At 40.9% G+C, this 22,063-nt stretch overlaps 2 protein-coding genes across 6 annotated transcripts in view; one reads left to right on the forward strand and one right to left on the reverse strand.

The window, feature by feature from the left end:
- slc4a3 (solute carrier family 4 member 3) overlaps positions 1 to 16,630 on the forward strand; it is a 39,060-nt gene extending 22,430 nt beyond the window's left edge. For 3 of the 5 annotated variants that reach the window (XM_040201836.2, XM_040201837.2, XM_040201839.2), the window contains 15 exons: positions 219 to 278; positions 1,675 to 1,858; positions 2,538 to 2,643; positions 3,046 to 3,230; positions 3,940 to 4,159; positions 4,642 to 4,857; positions 4,945 to 5,093; positions 5,186 to 5,380; positions 5,500 to 5,688; positions 5,981 to 6,070; positions 6,166 to 6,332; positions 6,446 to 6,699; positions 8,171 to 8,340; positions 10,227 to 10,400; positions 11,284 to 16,630. In XM_040201836.2, the coding sequence (XP_040057770.2) occupies positions 219 to 278; positions 1,675 to 1,858; positions 2,538 to 2,643; positions 3,046 to 3,230; positions 3,940 to 4,159; positions 4,642 to 4,857; positions 4,945 to 5,093; positions 5,186 to 5,380; positions 5,500 to 5,688; positions 5,981 to 6,070; positions 6,166 to 6,332; positions 6,446 to 6,699; positions 8,171 to 8,340; positions 10,227 to 10,400; positions 11,284 to 11,361 (2,437 nt within the window). In that variant the 3' untranslated portion in view covers positions 11,362 to 16,630. The remainder of the gene's footprint in view (positions 1 to 218; positions 279 to 1,674; positions 1,859 to 2,537; positions 2,644 to 3,045; positions 3,231 to 3,939; positions 4,160 to 4,641; positions 4,858 to 4,944; positions 5,094 to 5,185; positions 5,381 to 5,499; positions 5,689 to 5,980; positions 6,071 to 6,165; positions 6,333 to 6,445; positions 6,700 to 8,170; positions 8,341 to 10,226; positions 10,401 to 11,283) is intronic. The other 2 variants (XM_040201838.2, XM_078090090.1) reach the window with 1 other exon arrangement.
- Positions 16,170 to 19,792, reverse strand: LOC120834122 (receptor activity-modifying protein 1). The gene is made up of 4 exons (XM_040201937.2): positions 19,536 to 19,792; positions 19,169 to 19,214; positions 18,433 to 18,571; positions 16,170 to 17,519 (listed from the first exon to the last, which is right to left on the reverse strand). The coding sequence occupies exons 2-4, from the start codon at positions 19,212 to 19,214 to the stop codon at positions 17,267 to 17,269; spliced, it is 438 nt and encodes a 145-aa protein (XP_040057871.1). The 5' UTR covers positions 19,536 to 19,792; the 3' UTR covers positions 16,170 to 17,266.
- Between the last annotated feature and the right edge of the window lie 2,271 nt (positions 19,793 to 22,063).

Here is a 22,063-nt window from a genome sequence, read left to right on the forward strand (position 1 = left end):
GTAGGACATTCCCTGGCTTTCTATCCGGAGCTACATTCATACTCTCAAAAGCAAAGCCATGGACACATGTGATAAAACATAAGGTTCATTATTATAGGCTTCCCTAATTTTGCTCAATTTCAAACCCTAAATGAGAGGATTTACAATGAATATAAAGCCAAGAATAAACTTTCACTCATTATAAGTATCTCATCTTGTCCTTATGTCTTTGTATACAGCTCTCATAAGGCACTGGTCCAGTGTCCTCTGTCTGCCGGTCCCTCTGTTAAGCCAGAATGGTACAGACGGGCTTCGATGAGTAGCATCATTCTTGCATGGACAATGGTGTGATGACACTTCAAAAGTTTGGAATAGACCAGTAGATTAATGTGAAGAATTCAAGATTACCGTCATTGTGTTGATCCAAACTAACCTGCACGGGTTTGATATTTCACACACAAAGCGACACAGCAGATGCCCAAAAAGTGAGATGGCCAGGGGACATCCTTAGCAGCAGGACATTGTGTGTTCATTCCATCTTTCACAGCCATCAGACATAAAGGTCCAGCATGTCCCTGGCTGCTTCCACAGGGTTCACGAGGTGGAAAGAAACACATTGAAATACTGCTGAAATCTAGCTCATCGCTTACTCAGACCACTTAAAGATCCTCTGGAAACTACTTCAGTACAATTCCCTTCCGTGTCACACCTCGTTCCTTTGTCCGATCCGGGCGCCTTCTTATTGGACCATGTGGAACTGATGATGTGATGTGAGTAATGGCCTGAGCAGGAAGCCGTGTTTAACCCTTGTAATCCGGGCTAGTTTGACACACTAAGAGTTCTCCGTAAGAGACAGAGAAACGTGCTACACACATTAGTCTCAGGCTATTTTATTAACCTTCGAAGGTCAGTTTCCCTTTTTTTATGAAGCCTTGTGTCAACCTCAAACTTCCTCATGAGAGCATTCTGATTAGCTTGAATTGTTGAGTGGTTTGGATTCGGATCATGCGGTTAACTTATATTGTATTATATTATATTGTATATTTCTAAGCTGCATTAAAACAGCATGTCAAATGAACTTGTTGTAGTATAACAAATGCACTTTAATGTTATAATTAGATTATTCTTAAAATAGAGAGATAACATGTAAATTCACATTCCTTTGAAGGTTCACAAATATACAGAGCCTTTCAGCGTGGGAGCCTGACCAAATTATTTTGATTAATAGCAGCTGATGTTTAAAAAGTTTTTTTAAAGCTTGAGTGGACCTTGTCTTAAGGGACTAGTGCGTAGAATGTAGTGCCATCTTTTCCAAGCGTAAATTATCCAAAGGTCCTCTTTGGAGCCAGAGTTTGGTTTTGCCGTTGGAAGTTACTGATGCAACACAGCACACTATGTAGACATGAAGGGCTCATTCTAAGCCCACAGTAAAACAACCATTCTTTGTTTCAGGTGAGTATACACTGAAAATATAGTTGTGAATGTAATATGTTCTCAGCACCATCGATCAATTTACTTGATTGATCGAACGAAGTGCTGCGGGCAAAGGTTTGCATGCCAATATCACAAAAACTAATACCATGACGCCGTAATCTTTACTTAACATCAGCGTGTTAACACTGTCACCATTTAAACGCCCATGTTGTTATTCAGCCGACGTCTTGACGTCATCTCTCCCTTTGTCTCCTGTCACAGCCACCCGAGTGATCTGAAACATCGTTTTCTCCGCCACCACTCGTCCAGCAGTCTTCATGGCAGCTTCAATCTCAACAATGTCCAGGAAACCAGTTTGCCACTGGTGGCTGAGGAGCCGGCGGAGCACCAAGATGGCAAAGGGGGGGTGTACGACCCAAAACAAGACGTGTTTGTCAGCCTGTTTGTAAGTTTTCCTGTGTGTGTGTGTGTGTTTGAGATGCTGGTGGCAATGACACGTCAGATACGTGTAACAGTGAAGGCGATGAGCACAGCACGAACACCAGTACACGCGGTTTATTAGTTTGGACAAGAATCCACTCAGACAATTGAGATCAGCTGTCTGAATGGACAGAGACACGAGCCACATTGAGCTTTTTTGTGGAAGTTTATGGTTTGCATTTAGTTCTAAGTATCAGAAGTAAGCGTTATTACACTAAATTCCTGATGTGAACCCTGTGGCTCTCGCGCCCCCATCCCCGACCCCCCACACAGGGTCAGAGGTCACAGGTAGTGCTTAAAGTCAGGTGGAGCAAGCCCGTCTGTGCCACATGTGTAGAATTATGTTCTTAGTCAGCTCACAGGTGCTTCTAGTTAAAGCTTCTTGATGCATTAACTGTGAAAACACAATGTTCTCTGTGGCTTAAAATGTTGGCAAATTTAAAACAGCCTATTAAAAACATTTTGTTCAAACATAAATAAGCAGTCATCCACTTGGGCGGTTTTAAGTGAATTAATCCAGCAGAATATTATTTTGCACACATACAGAAACATACGGAAATTGCAGTTCACACAATAAGTACACACTGTTGGTCCCGTGCTGCGTCATGGTGTCACATCACACGCTGTTCTATTTCTCCTCCAAGAAAAATCTCCACCCACTGCCCCCTGAGAGCCATCCGGCTGCGGCCAGATCGATGAAACTCCTCGCCAAGATTCCCAAAGATGCCGAAGCTGTCATTGTTTTAGTTGGTAAGCTCCGCGGGATTTGACCAAACAGATTAGTCAAATGAATAATGTCTATCACGTTTTTAGAAACTACTTCTACTTGTCACAAATTCCCCATTGAACGGAAATGAAATGATTGAATTGCATCAGTACGACACGATAATCATGTCATTTTCAAAGTTCCGTCAGTGGTTTGTAGTGTTACGCGACTCCTGTGGCCCTTCAGGACCTCCACACATCCTCCTGCAAAGCTGAAGGAGGTCTTGTTTTTCTTTAACAGCAGATGAGCACTGAACATGATGTCAGTGCAGAGGAGATTCATGCTGACACATTTTAGAACAAACTGCGTGTTGAATAATAACCGAAGCACAATCACTGATGTGCTTACCAAAAAACTTTTAACGATGTGTCGTTGTTGCCTGTCAGGCTCTGTGGACTTCCTGGAGCAGCCCGCCATGGCCTTTGTCCGGCTGAACGAGGCGGTCCTTCTGGAGTCTGTGCTGGAGGTCCCCGTCCCTGTTCGCTTTATTTTCGTCCTGCTTGGTCCAAGTCAGTCCAACTTGGACTATCATGAGATTGGACGCTCCTTCTCCACGCTCATGTCTGACAAGGTAGATGTAAAAGCTGGAAGATGTGAACATCTCTAGTGGCATTTCGAGGTCTTTCATTTTAAAAGGTTTAATCCTTTTGGTTGGGGGAAATGTTTCAGTTCAAGAACTCTTCAAGGAGTAAAAAAGTATTCTAATTTTAGAGGTTCAACATTCGCTCCTACAATAAAACTGTAATAAACTGTGTCGCCAATTTACAGACATTCATACGACAAAAAGGCTGCCATTGTAGCAGATTGAAACCAGACTTCTTGATCCCATGACCATTACAGCCAAAAAGCATGTGTTCTATAAAATTAGGCTTTCAATCTGGAGCCCTGGCTGCAACATTTATACCAGATTGAGACATTTTCTCACGTTCATCCTACCAGCCGAATGAATGCTTGTTCCTGGTTCCAGGTGGGGCTTTTGCTGCTGTATTACACCATCAACATCTGTGTTTCTGCATCATTGGCATATAAAAAAAACTTACGTCACAGTAAAAAATCACAACTCAAATTTAGTAAACAGAAAATAATTTTAATTTAAAAATAAAAGAAGATGACCCGCAGAGCAAATGTTTGTAGGTGGCAATGTTTTCACTACTAGAATGTGGACCCATGGAAAAGCTGCTGTTTATCCCCCTTAAAGTAATGAATGAAACCACCATTTGGATATCTTTCTGTCAAACAAAAATGATGCTGTGGTGACATGTAATTGTATGTTGTTGCAGAACTTCCATGAGGTGGCCTATTTTGCAGATGACAGACAGGACCTCCTGAACGGTATCAATGAATTCTTGGACTGCAGCATCGTCATTCCACCCTCGGACGTGGAGGGTAAAGACCTCCTGAAGACTGTGGCTGACTTCCAGAAGCAGATGCTGCGCAAGAGGAAGGAAAGAGAAGTCAAGAAGCATCACTCCTCGTGTGGAATGGAGCTCAACAACAAAGGTGCTCTGTCAAAAGCTTCTTTTCCAAGCCAAATAACCGTCAATAGTCAATAACTAGGTTAGCATGAGGACGCTCTCCTTCGGTGCAAACACAGATCAGTCTACAAATCAAATGAACACAGAAACTGAGAAAAACTGTTTTCAGTCTTTGGGTAGTTGTAGTATTTCCAAATTCTGCAGAAGTTAAAAGACCATAACTAGTGTAATTACCCCGTCCAATATGATTCATGTACTAAAGCAACCATCTAGCTGTTCAGTTGCATCAGTAATGTACTGCAAGCATTTGATCTATAATTGTGAATAATAACATAACCACTGAGATATATTATAGATTATAGACACAACATTCTCATTCTTCCTGAAGCCTATTTACACTGTCCTGCTACTTTTCTTAAAGTAGCAGGACAGTGTTTGCTTAATTATTGTGATGATGATGATCGGTAGCAGTTCCTTTTGTAACGGAGGCTCAAACAAACCCTCCAGAGGTGATTCCAGAGGAGGAGGAGGAGGGGGACCAGGAGGTGGACCCATTAAAGCGCTCAGGGGTCCCTTTCGGAGGCCTGATCCACGACATCCGCCGCCGTTACCCGCTGTATGTCAGCGACCTGAAGGATGCCGTAGACATGCAGTGCATCGCTGCCGTAATCTTCATCTATTTTGCTGCACTGTCGCCCACTATTACCTTCGGAGGCCTGCTGGGTAAAGTGAAACCAAGAAATATTGATTCCGCATCACTTTGTTACATGTGCTCAAAGGGGTCTGTTGTCTGGCTGATTTCGCATACAGGGGAAAAGACACAGGGTATGATGGGAGTGACTGAGCTCATCGTGTCAACGGCAACTCTTGGCGTCATATTCTCGCTTCTTGGTGGTCAGCCTCTCCTCATCATAGGCTTCTCAGGACCCTTACTGGTGTTTGAAGAAGCCTACTACAAGGTGCGGGGGGGAAAACAACATGTTTTTCTCAGTCATAATTTCCATTTTGTTTTCCCTGAACATGTGACTAACGTGTCTGTCTTTTCACTCAGTTTTGTGAGGCCCAAAACATTGAGTATCTAACCGGTCGTGTGTGGATCGGTTTCTGGCTCATCTTCATCGTGCTGCTGATCGTGGCAGCAGAGGGCAGCTTCCTCGTTCGCTACATCTCACCGTTTACACAGGAGATTTTTGCTTTCCTCATCTCCCTTATCTTCATCTATGAGACTTTCTCAAAACTCTTCAAGGTAACAAAACCAGAAATCATGCAAGTCTTATTAGGTTGACTCCTTTGTTTGTCACATCTGCAAAAATCCAATGCAAACAAACGGCAGAGGATAAACTTAGATTATCTTCTTGTTTTCAGGTCTTTAAGGAGCATCCTCTGCTGGCAATTTATCCCGTTGATTTAACTGGGACTGGGAATCAGGAAGTTGATGCCCCAATCTACAACCAGCCCAACACGGCTCTTCTGTCTCTGGTTCTCATGATAGGCACTTTCTTTGTTGCTTTCTTCCTCAGAAAGTTCCGAAACAGTCGTTTCTTGGGTGGCAAGGTAATCAAACCCAACCCTAACTATGCATGTCAGGATTCTCGTGGGCCTTCAAAGACACAAAGTGATGTTCAAAATGTTTAACGTGGAGTACATACATCGGCTGCTCTGTTACATGCAGCGTGCATTGCAAGCGAGCAATTGGGCAGTTTGAGGAAAATAGTGAAGTTCTCACTTCATCACATTTCTCCACGAAAGGAAATGTGTTGGACAGATGCATCTGATGTGTATGTGATAAGATGTGTGCTGGGTTTTGCCTGGATTTGATCGATGTTGGGTTTCTCAATATTCTTAGGCCAGAAGAATCATCGGTGACTTTGGAATCCCCATCTCAATTTTGGTTTCAGTTTTGGTGGATTACTCCGTGTCTGACACTTACACACAGGTAACTTTCATTTAATTACAGCAACAGTTGAAGTGCATCTTCAGTAGATTTCCAACAAATTACAATTTAACTTTTTCTTTGTTGCTTACTTCTAGAAACTCAATGTGCCGTCTGGCTTCTCGGTCACCTCCCCCGATAAGAGAGGCTGGTTGATCAGTCCTTTTGGTGACAAGAAACCTTTCCCCACCTGGATGATGGGCGCATCTGTTGTACCTGCCATTCTTGTCTTCATCCTGATTTTCATGGAAACCCAGATCACTTCGTACGTACAGTATGATCATCCATAGTAGTACTTTCCGGCTGTAGGATCTGTGTAGGAATGTATACTTTTCTTCTTCTTTTTTTTTTTTTAAACTTTCTCCTCCAATCCATCAGGTTAATAGTCTCGAAGAAGGAGCGTCGTCTCGTTAAAGGCTCAGGCTTCCACCTGGACCTTCTTCTCATCGTCATTTTGGGTTCCATCTGTCCTCTTTTTGGCCTGCCATGGCTCACCGCGGCCACCGTGCGCTCCGTCACTCACGTCAACGCCCTCACCGTCATGAGCAAAGCCACGGCGCCGGGTGAAAAGCCCGTGATCCAGGAGGTGAAAGAACAGAGGATGACCGGCCTTCTCGTGGCCGTCCTTGTCGGTGAGAGGAAAGGGGAGAGTGGGAGTGTGGGATGCTGATTTTTTTCCTGAGTTTTCAGAATCTTGTTTGTTTTGGTAATACTCATTTTAGCCACAAGAGGTCAAAGTGCATGTCCACCATATTTTAAATTCCACATTAGACACGCTGTCTGCACCTTTTAGAATGCTTGGATAAGTAGCAGTGCACTTTAGATTCCTGTGGTTGACATGTTTAATACAACTACAAACACAGAAAAACAATGACCCTGCCAAAAATGTTTCATCACCTGCCAAGAAAGAAATGTCGCTTTTAACTTTTAACTAAAGTTCAGAGGTACCGTAATTAGCTCCACGCCGTAGTTCTAGAGACACAAACTAGTGAGAATGCTTACTGTGACAAGCCTACTCTGCTATTGTTAATGTAGACGCTTGTACAGTTCCAGCGTTAGCAGTAGCTTGTACTTATTGTAAGTCCTTTTGGATAGCATCAGCTAAATGTAAAAATGTAAAACATTTCAAATGAACACAGTGGAGTTAAAAGGTCCCCGTAATCACTGTTATTTTCCAACATGCTATTCTGAAAAACTCGAAAGGCAAAGGAGCAGATGTAACCAAAGATGATTGGGTTAGCAAACGGGTAATTGGTTGTTGGAATGCTCCCCTCGAGTACCATATCACATTTAGTATTATTATACATTTAAAACTTGTTAAGTTAATTATGAAAGTCTTTTATTAAAAAGAAATTATCTCTCTCATTAAGTGTCGATAAAAACATTTGTTTATCCACCCACAACCTGCTGGCGGAATCTGAACTAGTGACCACTTGCAGAGAAATTATTTTCGTTTTATTTTTTCCTTTGATGTTTTTTTTCACATCATTATTACAGAACTGGAATCTCCGGTCAATTATTTGTCTCAAAAGGAAACATAAGCTCAAGAGATACAGAGGGCCACTTGTGTAGCCCCTGCATGCCTAGACATTCACAAAGTACAGTATGTACCACGATTTGACATCTGTTTACAAATTGTCCTCAAAATGAACCGAAACATACATTTTTCAAATGGAAATGCAAAGCTCACAATGGAGACTGATCTAGAAAAATTGTTCTCATCCGATAGTTAGCAGTACTTCTCCAGCAGGATATCTCGTTTTAAGGCAGGGTTCCCAAAGTAGTCCTGCGCATTAATTCTTCCAGTTCCAGATCCCGTCTAGAACCATAATCACTCATCATAGTTGAGCCTTTGTTTGATTGAAATGCTGCTTGAGATTTGGAATAAGACTTTTTGGATTAGCCAAAAGCGCTTCAACCGAGGGAGCTTAACCGTGAATGTGTTTTGAATCAGCAGCGCTGACAGCCTGTTTGTCATGAGGGCTGCTCTCCTGTTGAATGAATAATTCTCTCCACCGTTGCAAATTATTTTTCACTTGTGTTTCAAAGAACCTTAAGACTCTTGTTTGAAACATCAACACTGAAGCCATTTCCACCCGTCAGGTATGTCCATCGTGATGACGGACGTGCTCCGCCTCATCCCTCTGGCTGTGCTCTTTGGCATCTTCCTGTACATGGGGGTCACCTCCCTGACGGGCATCCAACTGTATGAACGCATGACCCTCATGGTCACGCCCGCCAAGCACCACCCTGACCACATATACGTAACCAAGGTAACCCACGCAATACCCATGTTGTCCAGTGCCCCCCGTCTTCTGCTATTAGTGGTAATGTGGAGAAGCCAAACCCGTCAGCCGAGTGGAGGCAGACGTGATTCTGTCCTCTGGGTTTTCAAGAGCCGCGTTGATAGAGAGACCTGATCATTCAGCGTCCTTTGACAGCTACGCCGCATTTGGACTCTGCCACATCCAGCAAATCTTTAATTTCTTTTAACCAACAGAGAGTTACAGGCAGAGGAGGGATTTCATCTACTTCCAAGATGCATGGAGAAGGGAAAATGTTGCTGGATTTTTGACTCCAAACAGAATTACCTCAACAGTTGAGGATAAACACAGTTGGGTTTCTGGCTGCGAGCATCACACCGTTGGATTCAGCTTCTCCATCTGACCATCCGTAATGGAAGAATGCAATTATTATGTCTACCGCTTTACTACCCTCAGATGGTAACAGTGATGTCAGTGTTTTTATCGTCTTTACCATTGAGACAATTTCAGGACGAACCTGCACACATAGCAGAGATGCCCAGCAGAGAGTCCTTTAGCTACTAGTCTGAGAAAGACCTTTACCACCAAGAGACTCGACGGCATTACGAAAGACACAATGGCACAAAGACACACAAATCAACTACACAGACACCAATTAGCAGCAAGATGAACATGTCTACAAATGGATAGAAGGCAGCTATAAGGAACTCCACAATGAGTACATGGTCCACAAAAAAGCTCAGCATGACTGCAAAGGTCTACAATGACCACAAACCAACCGCAAAGACACAACATTACCACAACTAGAGCCCATTGTGCAGGTAATCTTTGAGGGTTTACTCACCGTTTAAGACAGCAGTTGAATTCCCAAGAGAAGTACACTTCTTTCTGTTCCTTCCTTCACTTTATAGAGGCAATTACAAGATTCTCAATCCTCACATGCTTCCAATACAAGTGATTGTGGCAATATCTGCTGTTCCTGCTCTGTGGAAAAATGAATTTTAATGTTTATTGGAGGGTAATAGGATAATTATTTTGGTTATAAAATGCCTACGTTGTATTTCCACAGCCACAAATGTCCTTGTTGAGATGCAGTGGAGAGAAATAGAAATAGAAACAGTGCAACTTTACCCATTTGGCTTGTCAGTCTCAATTTGCCTCGTATTAACTTCAGATATTTTTTTTTTTACAGAATAGGAACAGTACATTTTGCCTGCCATCACTTTTATTAGTATAACCTTTATGCCAAGGTGAGGGCGGGTAAAAATGCACGGAAACCCTCATGCAGACTACATTTTTATTTTGTGGCAGTGATGTATGGTATGAAACCCTAACGCTCACATATGTGTTCAAGCGTTGGTGCTTTACCTCTTTAAGTGTTACTTTACAATTGCAATCCCATAAAAGTGTGTGACACGCTTTAAGGTACTTTAGGTATAATATCAACAGATCTTGTTTTGTGCATTCACACTAAATTAATGACTTGATTCAATACCAAATAAATGCTGTGTTACTACAATTCCACATGAAAAGAAACATTTGGTCTGTGGCGATGAAAGTTTACTAAGAAATCCATGCTAATGATGACGCATGCCTCTACCGACATAGTTTTTCCTCGACAATACCACTATTGCCATCAAAATTATGGATTTTGGTCCGGATTTTACTTGAAAACCAAATTTGGTGACATTTGAAAAACAGGAAACGTTTTAACAGAAACTTCGGGTTCACATTTCAGACAACCATTTAAATGCATGATTGTCCACCAGATGGAGCCCAAAACCTAAGATAGTCTTAAAGCAAGGGACTAGTTTGGGATGCAGTGTGCCTGCCGGGCATCTCTCTGTGCACGACTCCACACTAGTCTGTTTGTCCTCTACCCCTTTAACCTCCAGGTGAAGACATGGCGGATGAACATGTTCACCATAATCCAGCTGGCATGCATCGTGGCTCTGTGGGTGGTGAAGTCTACGGAAGCCTCCCTGGCGTTCCCCTTTGTCCTCATCATGACGGTGCCGCTTCGACGCCTCATCCTCTCCAGGATTTTCGAGGAACGCGAGCTGCAGGCGGTAGGTTGTGTAGCAGAGACACCTCAGGAATGTTTGAATCTTTGCCACCATAATCGGAGCCCACATAGCCGCAGGATACTTATTTTACAGAGAATTCAATACATGGATGTTTTAAAATCTATTAAATGAAGTCAAACAAAGAAACCACAAATTATTTTCTCCTTTATTATCACGAACAGCTTTCTCCTGCAAATATTTTCAGATGAAATGCCACAAAAAGATTCACAGTCTAACCTAAAGCCGGGCTCCGTGTTTTCTTGGTTTCATTCCCTCAACCCGTACATGTCAACACTGTCAGATTAAAGCCTTCCATTTCCAACATGTGGACTTTTTAAGTTTATACAGTTTTGTTCTTAACGTGACCACCATCCGTGTTGTGTTCATCCAAAGGTCAAATAAAACCCAATGCACAGTAGAATCAAACTATGGAGGAGCTTGGAAATAATTTAAAGCTTAAAAAGTACCACAATTAGACGTACAGACCTTTTAGATACATAGTTTCTTTTTAGTTTCACTTCATTTCCTTTTTAAGGTGACCTTTTTACAAACAATTTGGTCAGAGCCAGGCTAGTCGTCCACTTCTTTTTATGCTAAGCTAGGTTAGCCGCTTGCTAGCTGCAACTTCATATTTCTGTTGTGTATCAATCTTTTCATCATATATTTTCATCAAAAATGTTCTAAAATGTTTTATTTCAAGCCATTTTGTCTGAAAGCAGCCCAAGATTCGCCATTCACATGGTTTCAGGCCAATGGTTGAATACACAGCTAGACAACAAGACCAGTTTGTTTGAACAATAACCAAAGAAAAAAACAAAGTACCCTGATTTAAGCTTCTGAACAGGCCATGAATGAAAATGATGAAGAGTATTCTTCTTTCTCACAGCTGGATTGTGACGAGGATTCTCCCAACTTCGATGAAGATGGACGAGACGAGTACAACGAGATTCACATGCTTGTGTGAATATGAAATTGGACCAGCTCTGACCAATCAGATCAAGCCTCTCTGGGAACCTCAGTGTCTGCGTAGTGGTGACAAAGCCAGATGGTGTTTGTAAAATATACAAAAGCTACAGCTGGGTGTTTGTCTCTTACCTTGTCCTTTCTAAAAGAGCGCACATAATGTTAGATCTGCGTGCTTGTGGTGGTGGAACAGTGCAAGTTTAGCAAAGAAATGTAACTTACATCAAAACTTTTCATCCTGTCGATCCCTTTAATTACTCTGCAGGTTATGGGAATAAGTGCAATGAGGATGAAGATGTTGGGCTAAAACAGACTGGATCACTTCAACTTGCTTTTGTGCAGAAAGCGAGAGAAAGGCTTCATTTGCTTTTATTTCATTACCATCCAGGCTGCGGATTTTCATCAAAATGCGTAAAGATGTTCTGAAACTAAATCTCTGAGCCGTGAATTCCACAGCCTGTGTAGTTTAGCTGCCTCTTCCCTTTATACTACTGCCATTGCCTATAGGTTGCAATGATGTGCAAACAAAAAGTTAAGTAGTCCTTTCCCTTTTTGTACAGACCTTCAGTAATGAGCACTTTGAGTAAAAGTTCACTCTAGTTGTTGCCAACTGAGCTCCTCCTCTCTAAATGTAGTCTTCCCTTGAAGCCAGATTCTCCACAGAGACTGTGCAAGCCTCTTCAAGGGGTGTTTCTGTACATTGTTAGGTGTTTTATGCTCAACATACCGGTCCACTGACCTCTTTACGGTGACCTTGGATGTATAAGTAAATAGATAAAATGATCTCAACCTTATTTTTCTACTCTGTAGTATTTATTTTGTGACCTTTGTACTTATTGCCATGCCAGATTCCCAGTGATGTTTAGACTTCCAATAGCTCAAAAATGCTATAAGAATTATTATAATATTTTAAGTAGAGTGAGAGACACTTTCAGCCATTATTCTTTCGTCTTCTCAGTAATATTTCCACTTCGCTGTGCATTTTTTAGGGACGTCATGAATAATATAGTAAGAGACTTGGCTGGAACGGCATACACACTGAGCTTTAGTGTTGGGAGGACATATGAGTAATGCATAGCACAGTAAGATCGTGAGTCTGGAACCCCGATGTACCGTCTGTGGTTCTTTTGAAAAACCAGGAGATTTACTTTTCACCTCCCACACAGTGAGCCCACCATAGAGATCAAATGACCATTCAGTCCTGAGACACAATCACAGACCTTACACTGCCGCACAGGAACACCAGCTGTAGAGAACTAAAATAAGTCGTCATGAGAGACTTAACAAGTCGCGGACAGATTTGTGTGACGTTCTTATTTATGAAGATGCGGAAGACATTTATGTGATTTTGGCTTAAGGGCCAGGGAGTTAGACTCCACTCAGCAACTTTCCAGTCCAAATATTTCATTTCAAAGCATTCTACTTATGGTGTATTAGGTGTTAGACGGTAATCACAAGGAGGCTTTTGCACACTGTCACTACTTTCTGAGTTCAATATTTTGTGTATAAATATGTGATTTTCTTACAGTATGCACGCCCCTTCTAGCTTCTAACCCTGCAGCTTTCATATTTCTGCTCTTTCACCTCTACATTGTATCAGCTTCAATAGTAAATTCATTTTAGGTAGAATCAGGAAAAAGACAATGTGTGGCAGCTGAAGAATAGAAAACAAAAACATGTTTTTTTTGTTTTTACCGGATAATTATTATTACTTTTGCATGTATACAATCACCTACTGAAAACTCTAAAGTGCTTAAAAGTGAAGCACACTTTCATTCATACCTTCTAAAAGTTCAAGGTCATCTGAGTAATATAGTAGTTTAGTTTTTTTTGTACGTAACCAGATTAGTATTTTTTGATTTGATTAATTTCTTGATTTAAAACGTCCTACATTGTGAGCCATACAAGAATCTGTCTCAGGGGAAACTGACCTTCGATCTGTAAATATTGCTTCCGAGCCTTTAGTTTGTTGTCTTTTGTGTGTACATAGAGCGGTCTAGGCCATCCGTCACTTGCGATGTAAAATTACAGGCTTTTTGTGTTATACATTGGATAAAATCAAGAGAATAATGTGTATACTTCAGCAATGTGGCATGGAATTATGCAGAAAATGAATCCTGTGTTGTTCATGTGAAGCATACACCTGCTGTGGTCTTAATTCTGCAGCTGCCCTAGTTAATGAATGACAGGATGTGGTTTAGGACGCTTTAGGAGAGTTATTTAAAATACACTTTATGGATCTTTCCACCACGTGTTATATTAAAGAGTTTACAAAGACTAGAAGAGCAAACTGAGAGCAAAAAACGTACAATACGTTTACTCCATTATACTCGGCCCCACTGACGTTATTGAATGTAAATGTTTGGCATCTTTAGGCAAATGACCGATGTGTGTCAGATTGAGCTTATTCCAGTATGCGTAGGTCCAACAACAGCTACTGAGGGAAGGAAGAAGACATTAGCAGTTGAGCACACAGGAGATGTTGTGTGCCAGATACCAGCAAGGCACACTGAGGCAAAATTACATTTAGCAAACTTAAAATAATTTAAGAAAACAATCCCCCTATATTCAATCTATGGTTTTATCTCTACCTTATTTTGTATTGTTTGTCAAACAATCATTTTAACAGAGATTCATACATTCTTTTCCAAAAGCGCTTTCCCCGTTGTTACATTTGAATGCACATTACCACCATACTCCATTTTTCAATAAAAAATTGAAAAATGTGATACAGTTGGCATGTCTCACTTCACACTCCCGAAAGGCAAACGGAAAAAGACGCACACATTTAAAAGCATTGCTTCCTCCCCAGCGCTACCAGTGGGGGAAAAATGGTTCCTTTAAGGCCACATTATTTAAATGTCTTATAACCAAAACACCATATATTTATTTTTCTTGATGTGTATTTTATTACAATCACACAAGATGCAATGTTATGACAAACTAGTATGTACCGATTGAATGCAGCAGTGCATATTTTGTACAGGCAGATGCAGTATTTATACGAGATTGTAAAGATAAATGTGACTTTTTATTGAATGATGAACTGTAGCCACGTTTCCAAATTCCTTGAACAAAATGCAGAGGACATGAACTGCGTGTATGGAAGCTGCAGCCCAGTTAGCTGGCAGCGCGGCTTCCTCTTCACTCCATCTCAGAAGTCAAGCTCTGTGTTTTGGCTCTTTTATCCCCCTTTTGATGTCGACTCCAGCTGAAAGCAGAACAGGCCAACATAATTGACCTGGAGTATCATCTGTTAAGAAGATTTTAATTGTGACCGTAATAGCTGGACTTGTCTATTTCTTGTTAAAGACCGTTGGCCAACGTGTATTGGCAAGCAGTTTGATATAGTCAAGGCTTCAGGCTGCTGAAACTAGCTGAGTTGTGTTATTGATTGACTGCCATATGTGACCAGAACAGGCTAGTATTCACACAAAAGTGCAAAACAATCTGGATCTGGATCTGTTTGAATCTGCCTCTGACTTTTGTCCCACGTAGGTGGTATCGGCCATTTGAGTCCAGTGGAACTCTGTTATTAGGTGAGCTTTTTGAAGAGTCATTGTCCTTAGTTGTCTGACGATACAGAACTGCTGGGCTGCTGCAGGCTCCCACGTGCTCTTGCAGAACCGGTGTGTCTGACACAGCCAGTGAACTATTCTTAGCAAAACATCCTCTCGTTGTTTAGACAAAATGAAAAAGGGGAATTGTGGGTATTTTTAAAGGTAACGAAAAAGCGTGGTGCTGCCACTCTCTCCCGTCTGGGTGCTAGATGTCGAAAACACGCAGAAAGGAAAAGAAAAAACTTTTTTTTGACACTCAAAAAGTTCTGCCATGTCAATGTTCTGAGTTCACCACATTTAGTTGCCTTATACCACCGTGGTAGCACGGCAGACCACCCACCCAAATCTAAGACCTGGCCCTGTTATTTATAAACCTCTTTTAATTCCAACAGCTTTGGTTCGAGTAAAGGCGTCTGTCAATCTTGGATTTCTATCATATGGAATAGTGTGTTAGTTTTAACCATTTTAGCTATAAATCTAATATCTGTGCAACTTGATCCACTCTAATATGTAAGGTTGTTCACAGTGGCATACGACACAGTTCATACTGCAGGAATGCCATTCATTTTTCTTTAATTGCACTGCATACCAAGGGATTAGTTACTTTTGCAGGTTTAGTTTTTAATTTTGTTTGTTATGTTTTGTTGATGTTGTGGGTTATGAATTAAATTCTAATCCTTGTGTACTCTTTTTTTTTTTTTTTTTTTTTTTTTTTTTATTATTCAGTGGAATGCGCTCTTTGACTTGAAGGTTAAACTAGACGGTTTTATTTCACTGTTGTGTCATGTTTGTTCATTTAGGAACACATACGATTTTTACAACCAATTAAAGCCATATTGAATAAGAGCTGCAATTTCCCAAACCTTAAAAGCACAGAGAGCAACACGGCCATTCCATTGGTTTGTTACATGCACAACTATTGGATGCCTTCTTGTTTACTTCATGGTTCTGCCGGGCTGTGCAGACGGAGTGCACTCAAAAATCAATTTTACATTTTCAGTGAGATTGACGCTAGGATTGATTTCAAGTTTTCAGAAAGGTGATTGTAGGTTATTTTGAAAGCATCGCTAACTGGAGCTTTGCATTGTTTTGATGACCCACAGCTCTAGACAATAAATCTTGGTGTATACCCGTCTGTAAAATGCAGTATGTTTGCGTTTGTAACACAGGATGAAACCTGGTATGTGTGGCTACTTAAATACAAGGTCCATCTCTCTATACAACGAGGTGTTCAATCAACTGTAAAACATTATTTTTTCTCTGGAATAAAAGTTTATTGTGTTTCAAATAAAACATTTTATGGTCAGCGTGAAAAAAAAATGATATCTGCAATACAGATTAGTGAAGTATAAAGTTGGTGTCAAACAGTGAATGTCAAACATCACGGTTTCCTTTTCCTCTGCTCACTGAAGGAGCCAGATGGGTGGACTCGAACATCCATGAAAGAATAATCAGTTACAGAAAGTTCAGACATTCACAGTATGTGGTAGTAAGTTGTACGTTATGTTCTATGTTATATTTCCAGGCACAGTGTCTGTGACACCGGTCATTTTTAATGACTAAAGACACAAACGGCCCAACTCGTCCCAAGCAAAGGTTTGATCACAACCTCTTATGAGCAGGTTAGTAGATGGAGTTCAATACATGAATGTTAATTCAAAAAACTACTTGGTTAAGTTTAGAAATAAATCATATTTTAACATGTTGTTACATACTGTTTGTAGTATTTCTTTAGAGCGTCGTAGAGTCTGTGACCTCCCAGCAGAGACACCTTGATAAGTTACTGGTGTGTGTGTGTGTTACCTCAACTATAGAGATGCAGACGTTGGAGAAGTCGATGCAAAAGTCTTGTGTGTGTATGCCATGAATTCTGTGCCTAAGATGCCTTGTGGCATAACTTGTGTGTGAGTCATCTTAACTATACAATTCAGAGGATGGGATGCAGACCTCAAAGCAGCAACTTGACGCATGACATGTATGTGTTTCATCTCTGCTACCACTCGCAAGTAATACTTGATACTAAATGTCCTGTAAAAACAAAATAGGGAGTGTGCTCATGAGAAGTAGGCCTATAACAATCACTTTCAACCAATACATTTATGACACCCATCCATCCATCAATCAATCCACAACGTTTGATTTAAAGGTGTATTTCGACCCCATCCTCCCAATGCTCTTCATACTGTGGGAACTCTTTTCATTGTTACTACAGCCAGTAGAGGCAACCCTGCACATGCAACGCCGCCGCGGTGAAAGTTTTAATGACCCACTGTCAAAATGGCCACGACTCTGAGAATAAGTTACATGGAGAAAAATACTGTTTGTTCCTTTTGTCAGCTCAGAACATCAGAGACTGAGAGCGCCTTGTGCGTTGGAGGTAGTGAGATTAGCACAGAGAACTGGTAGGAGGAGTGTGGCAATGATAACCGGTGCAATCAATAGAATGAGAGTGGTGAGCGGGGGGTCTTGGACCTGACCACACAGTCTAAAGTAAGTCTTGTGGACCTCCAAAAAGACTGCGTCTTTCAGAAATCCGTGACCCTTACACCAAAACACAAGTGCAGAGTCGTCCACGCACCTCTTCAGTTTGTTGTAGATGCTGCAAGGAAGGACAGCAGAGCACAGTTAAGATGGTTTACAATGGTCGTATCAGGTACAATAGTATCATGGAAATGAAAGTTGAGGTTTATCTTTCAAGCCTGAATACAGTTCATTTTACATAGAAATTAATAGAACCCTATTTCTTCAAGGTAAAAAAAGAGTATTTCCAGCCATAGTTCCCGAATTGTGTGATGTGCCCCGCCAGTTTTTTGAAAGTATTTGCTAATATGATTTGAAGTTAATCTGCTGGCGAGGTACTTTAATATTCAAACTCAATATTTTAATATAATGCAAAAGTCAGCCAAAAACATCTTACTTTGGCAACTGGAAAACGTTTTAACAAATGGAGAAATGACCCAGTGGTGTTGGGAGGCAGCTTACATTTCATCGTAAAGTTTTGATGTGTCATGTCCTCTGGGTGGAGAAGCGTCCATAGCTTCAGGAAAGCCACATCGATTGTGCGAGCGGTTTTCAATGTTTGATTTTTTTTGTGTGGAAAACCTCTGGATTTGATTGAGCTTGACAGCCTGAGGACTTATCAACAAGCCGGGTTCCTTGTGTTAACGGACACTCCACCCTAACGCACCATTTGAACTGTATTGGAGCTCGGCCTCCAACAGTATTAAAAGTAAGATATGGATTATTACAGCTGTAATTAAAGTCAAACGAAAGGCTCCACAAACAACTGCTGTCTGGAAACATGAGCTCGGTAGTCTAGCGCTTATTGATTAAAAGTTAGAAGAGTAAATAGATGTTACTTTGTCCACCATCAAAATGTAGCCAATAAACCGGAAAGTAACTGACTTTGCCATGACTAGTGGTCTTAGGCCTTAAAAGAATGACATAATGTGCCTGTGAAGGAACCTGACATTTGTTAAATGATAACAAAATTGTACACCAATGAAACGTACCCTTTTTCAGTAGGCCACGGGCAATTGTCCCGATAGCCGCTTGTCTCCATGCTCGTGTTAAAGTCTGACAGGCATTGGTGAACTCCACTGTGGAACATGTGCTGGTCACACGGTGGAACGACAAATTTTGCAGCTATTCCTGGAAAAAACAGACACTTACATGATTGTGAGTGACGCTCCAAATTCTCTATATAGCTAAAGTCAATTGGATAAGATGATAGACACAGTATATGCATGCGTCCACCACTCCAGGAACCTGGAATATCCTGCACGAACCAACTATTCTTAAACAGACAAGTCAACCAACAACAGTAACATATTCAAGCTCTTTCAGCCTTTGTCCTGAAAACAAATGTTAAAATCTTAAGTTCAAGTTTTGGTCTTGAAACACAACAATGTATTAAAAAATATGTAGAGGTGTACAAAAAGTGTTTTTGGAGTTGAATATATAAATTCAACCCAAAAATACTTTAAATGAGATGGCTCTGAGCATCACGGACTGGATCATTTGAATTTTTTCTCCGACGGTCTGATTTAGTCAGTATATTGCTTGATACAGTCACTAAGACGCTCTGTGGAGTCGCTAAATCCCAAGAGAAAGTAATCGAGTTGGAAAAACTTAGTGATGGATTCAACTTCAAACCCACCTGATGATTTTTAATAATATTCTTTTTAATAATGTCGTTCTGCTGACAAGCTACGTATCTATAGTAGGTATTTGGGAATTATTGCTTACCTGTCCATATGAAGATAACTACCAACAAGCAAGCAGTCGACACCATCTGTTAAAAAAAAATGATGTAGTTCACCCAAGTTGCGTCATTTTTTTAGGGATAGGGTTACATTTTTTTAATGAATACAGATGTGATATCTGTGTTTGGGTGGAGGAAATTACCTCTAAATCCTATATACATTTTCCAAATTTGTGTGATAATTACAGGTCCATATGGAAAACAACAAGTACATTTCCTCTCTTATCTTTGATTTACTGAGGAAATAATATATATCAGGGAGTGAAGGAATTTAAAAAAAAGCATGTTTAAAATCCCCAAAGTCCAATTCAACGACAAAAAGAAAGATGAAACTGCTCTACAAGCACATACCCCAGACGTTACTTTGCTGTTTGAAGCAATAATTGTTTCCTGGTGGATCCCCCGGTAAAAAGGTTTGATTAGAACCTGTGCTGAGGATGATTCCAATGGTTTAGCAGGCAGCTAACAGACGCACAACTGGTCGCAAAAAACCCTTTGTGGTATCTGCTCCGGTTTCATCTGGTCCAGTTTTCTTATCGGTAAAACTCATGGGATTGAGTGACAGCACTGAACAGCTTGCTTCCTTTCCCAGACCGAGCGGTCTGTTCCCATGCTACCCAAAGACAAGTTCCTCATAAAGCCTCCCCAGAGACACTTAGAGGCCTCACTGTCAACAGTCCTGCATGGTAGCATCTCAAGGAGACATTTAATGGCCATGTTTATGTTTCAAGTGTAGTCCCGTTCCTATTTAAGGTCAAGTGGGCTCTGCAGTCAGGGGGTGGACAGTATTATGCGATTCCAGCAGGCACTGAGCAAAATATATGGGGATACCTTGAACGAGTTCTCCAGGCTGTTATTGCAGGCCTCAGAATGAGACACAAGAAGTCAAACGTTCACAAGCCGAGGACAGTTGACAGTTTCCATCTCAGCAGAGCCTCCTGTCTGTGGACTCTGAGAGGCGGCCAAAGCTCCTGGATGGAACACGCAGACCTCTGGCTGTTCCATCCAGCGTCAGCACATTCACTGATGGTTAGATAAATCTCACATGTGAACATCACGTCCTCAGCGCCCGTCTTAGCCTTAAGTTTGCATGAATCTTAATTAAGTGAGAATCCATTCAGCCGTGCAGAATGCAGCTGAAAAAAAACTGGGAACAAACCAAATTTGATTTTTTTGTCAATGTTGCTGAATATGTTTTTCATTGAGTTTTATAATTGAACGCACAAAGAGAACCCCTTTCTTGTACTTGTGCAAAAACCTTATTGAATATTATTCCGAGAGCCTTTTTTCATAATCCTACAACCTCATCAATCCCTCGCTTCGAGTTGGGTATCAGAGACCACCGAGAAATACAAACTTCCTTTTCGGTCCTCTCCTTTGAATTACACCCATGACTGAGGGTAAGTGACAGACTGTGGAAAATGTAACCACCTTTCTTCGGTATTCCATCGGTCTCGCCTAAATGAATCTTTGAAAGATGGATCTTTCAGGAGCCCAGTTAAAATGTCTCTCATCACTACACTATCAGGTTGTTCCGCTCAAGTGCAAAATTAAACGTTTCAACGTTGTTCAGCTATTTCCCACTCATTTAGAGTTGCTAAGCGATGGGTACACATAGTACAATCATAACGTCTTTGTGAATGGAGAAATGCTGAGTGGTCGTCGGAAAATATTTTCCTAAATTTAAGGCAGTGACAGAGCAAACAGATTCCATAGCGGATAGATGTGGCTTGGTAAATGCTCTGTTCCTGTGAAAGGCGATGCACATGCTGTTTGCACAGTGTCTCTTTTTTAATGTCATGGAAAACATTTGATCAGGCAGGAACATTAAGCGAAGAAGAAATATGCCACGTACTGTAGCTGGCTACGTGCCTTGGAAATTTTGTGAGGAACATCAATTGTTTTGGTGTGCAAAAACTACTTGAAGGCTGAAAGAGATTCTGGTATTCTGAAAGGAAATCTGATGATCACTTATGACCCATTGATGTCTGTGGCGGTGTGTGACTCTGACGAGACCTTGTCTGTATTTTTTCTTTTGTTTAGAAAGTTTTTTGGCTTCAACGTTGATACAAATGTGGAAACAGAGAGCCAAATTTTGTAGGGAAGAAAATAGCAGACACAGTGAAAGCCAAGATAGAAAAGTCAATCAAAAATTAACAGTTTCAATATTTCCTTCACAAACTGCATTTTAATTGAGGATTATGCATTAAGATGATTAGTGCAGATAGACATTTATTGTCCTTTTTTTTATTTTTTATAAAGGTACTAAAATTAAAAAAAAAACAATTGTGTGATTTTGATTTAGCCATAATTCAAGGTCTTGTCTAGATAGAATCACATGATTCTTAAACCTTTGTGACAAGCCAGGAAAGTAGCATTCCCCAACCATTAGTGAAGTAGTAGTGTAAAGGCTTGATAATGTAAGGCCAGTTGTTTACTGGAACAAGTGTATTCCATCGCCATGCAGCTGTAAACTTGGGGAGGAAATTGTAATTTTCCATAAATGTCAGCATATTGGAATTGTATGTGTATGGAAAATATCTGGAAATTTGAACTATAGAGTAGTGTTGTTTACAGGACATGCGTACCAAAAAACAATGAAGCCTGTTCATCGACAAGATTTTTTACATTTTTCCAAGGAAAGTGAAGATATGTGACCTCGACGGACGTAACTTCAGATTCTCCCACTGCTAAATTGAGGCGTGTAACAATATGAGCTCCACTGACTTCCCATTGGGACTGCAAGGCCAGAAACCACAGTGGCCTTCATGGGGTCACTGAAAGATGGGAAAATATCTTCCTTGAGAAGTGAGAGAGAGGTTTCCTGCTAAAACACAGTCTCCAAGAGGTGGAGCACTTTATTAGATGACTGTGTTACT

Source organism: Gasterosteus aculeatus, chromosome 16, assembly GCF_964276395.1.
Source record: "Gasterosteus aculeatus chromosome 16, fGasAcu3.hap1.1, whole genome shotgun sequence".
Lineage (NCBI taxonomy): Eukaryota > Metazoa > Chordata > Actinopteri > Perciformes > Gasterosteidae > Gasterosteus > Gasterosteus aculeatus.

Coding starts and splice junctions, on each gene's coding strand:
- LOC120834122 (XM_040201937.2), bottom strand. CDS start 19,214: ATGGTGTCGACTGCTTGCTTGTTGGTAGTTATCTTCATATGGACAG. Junction 18,572..19,168: donor AGTTATCTTCATATGGACAG/GTAAGCAATAAT, acceptor TGTTTTTTCCAG/GAATAGCTGCAAAATTTGTC. Junction 17,520..18,432: donor CCGTGGCCTACTGAAAAAGG/GTACGTTTCATT, acceptor CCTTCCTTGCAG/CATCTACAACAAACTGAAGA.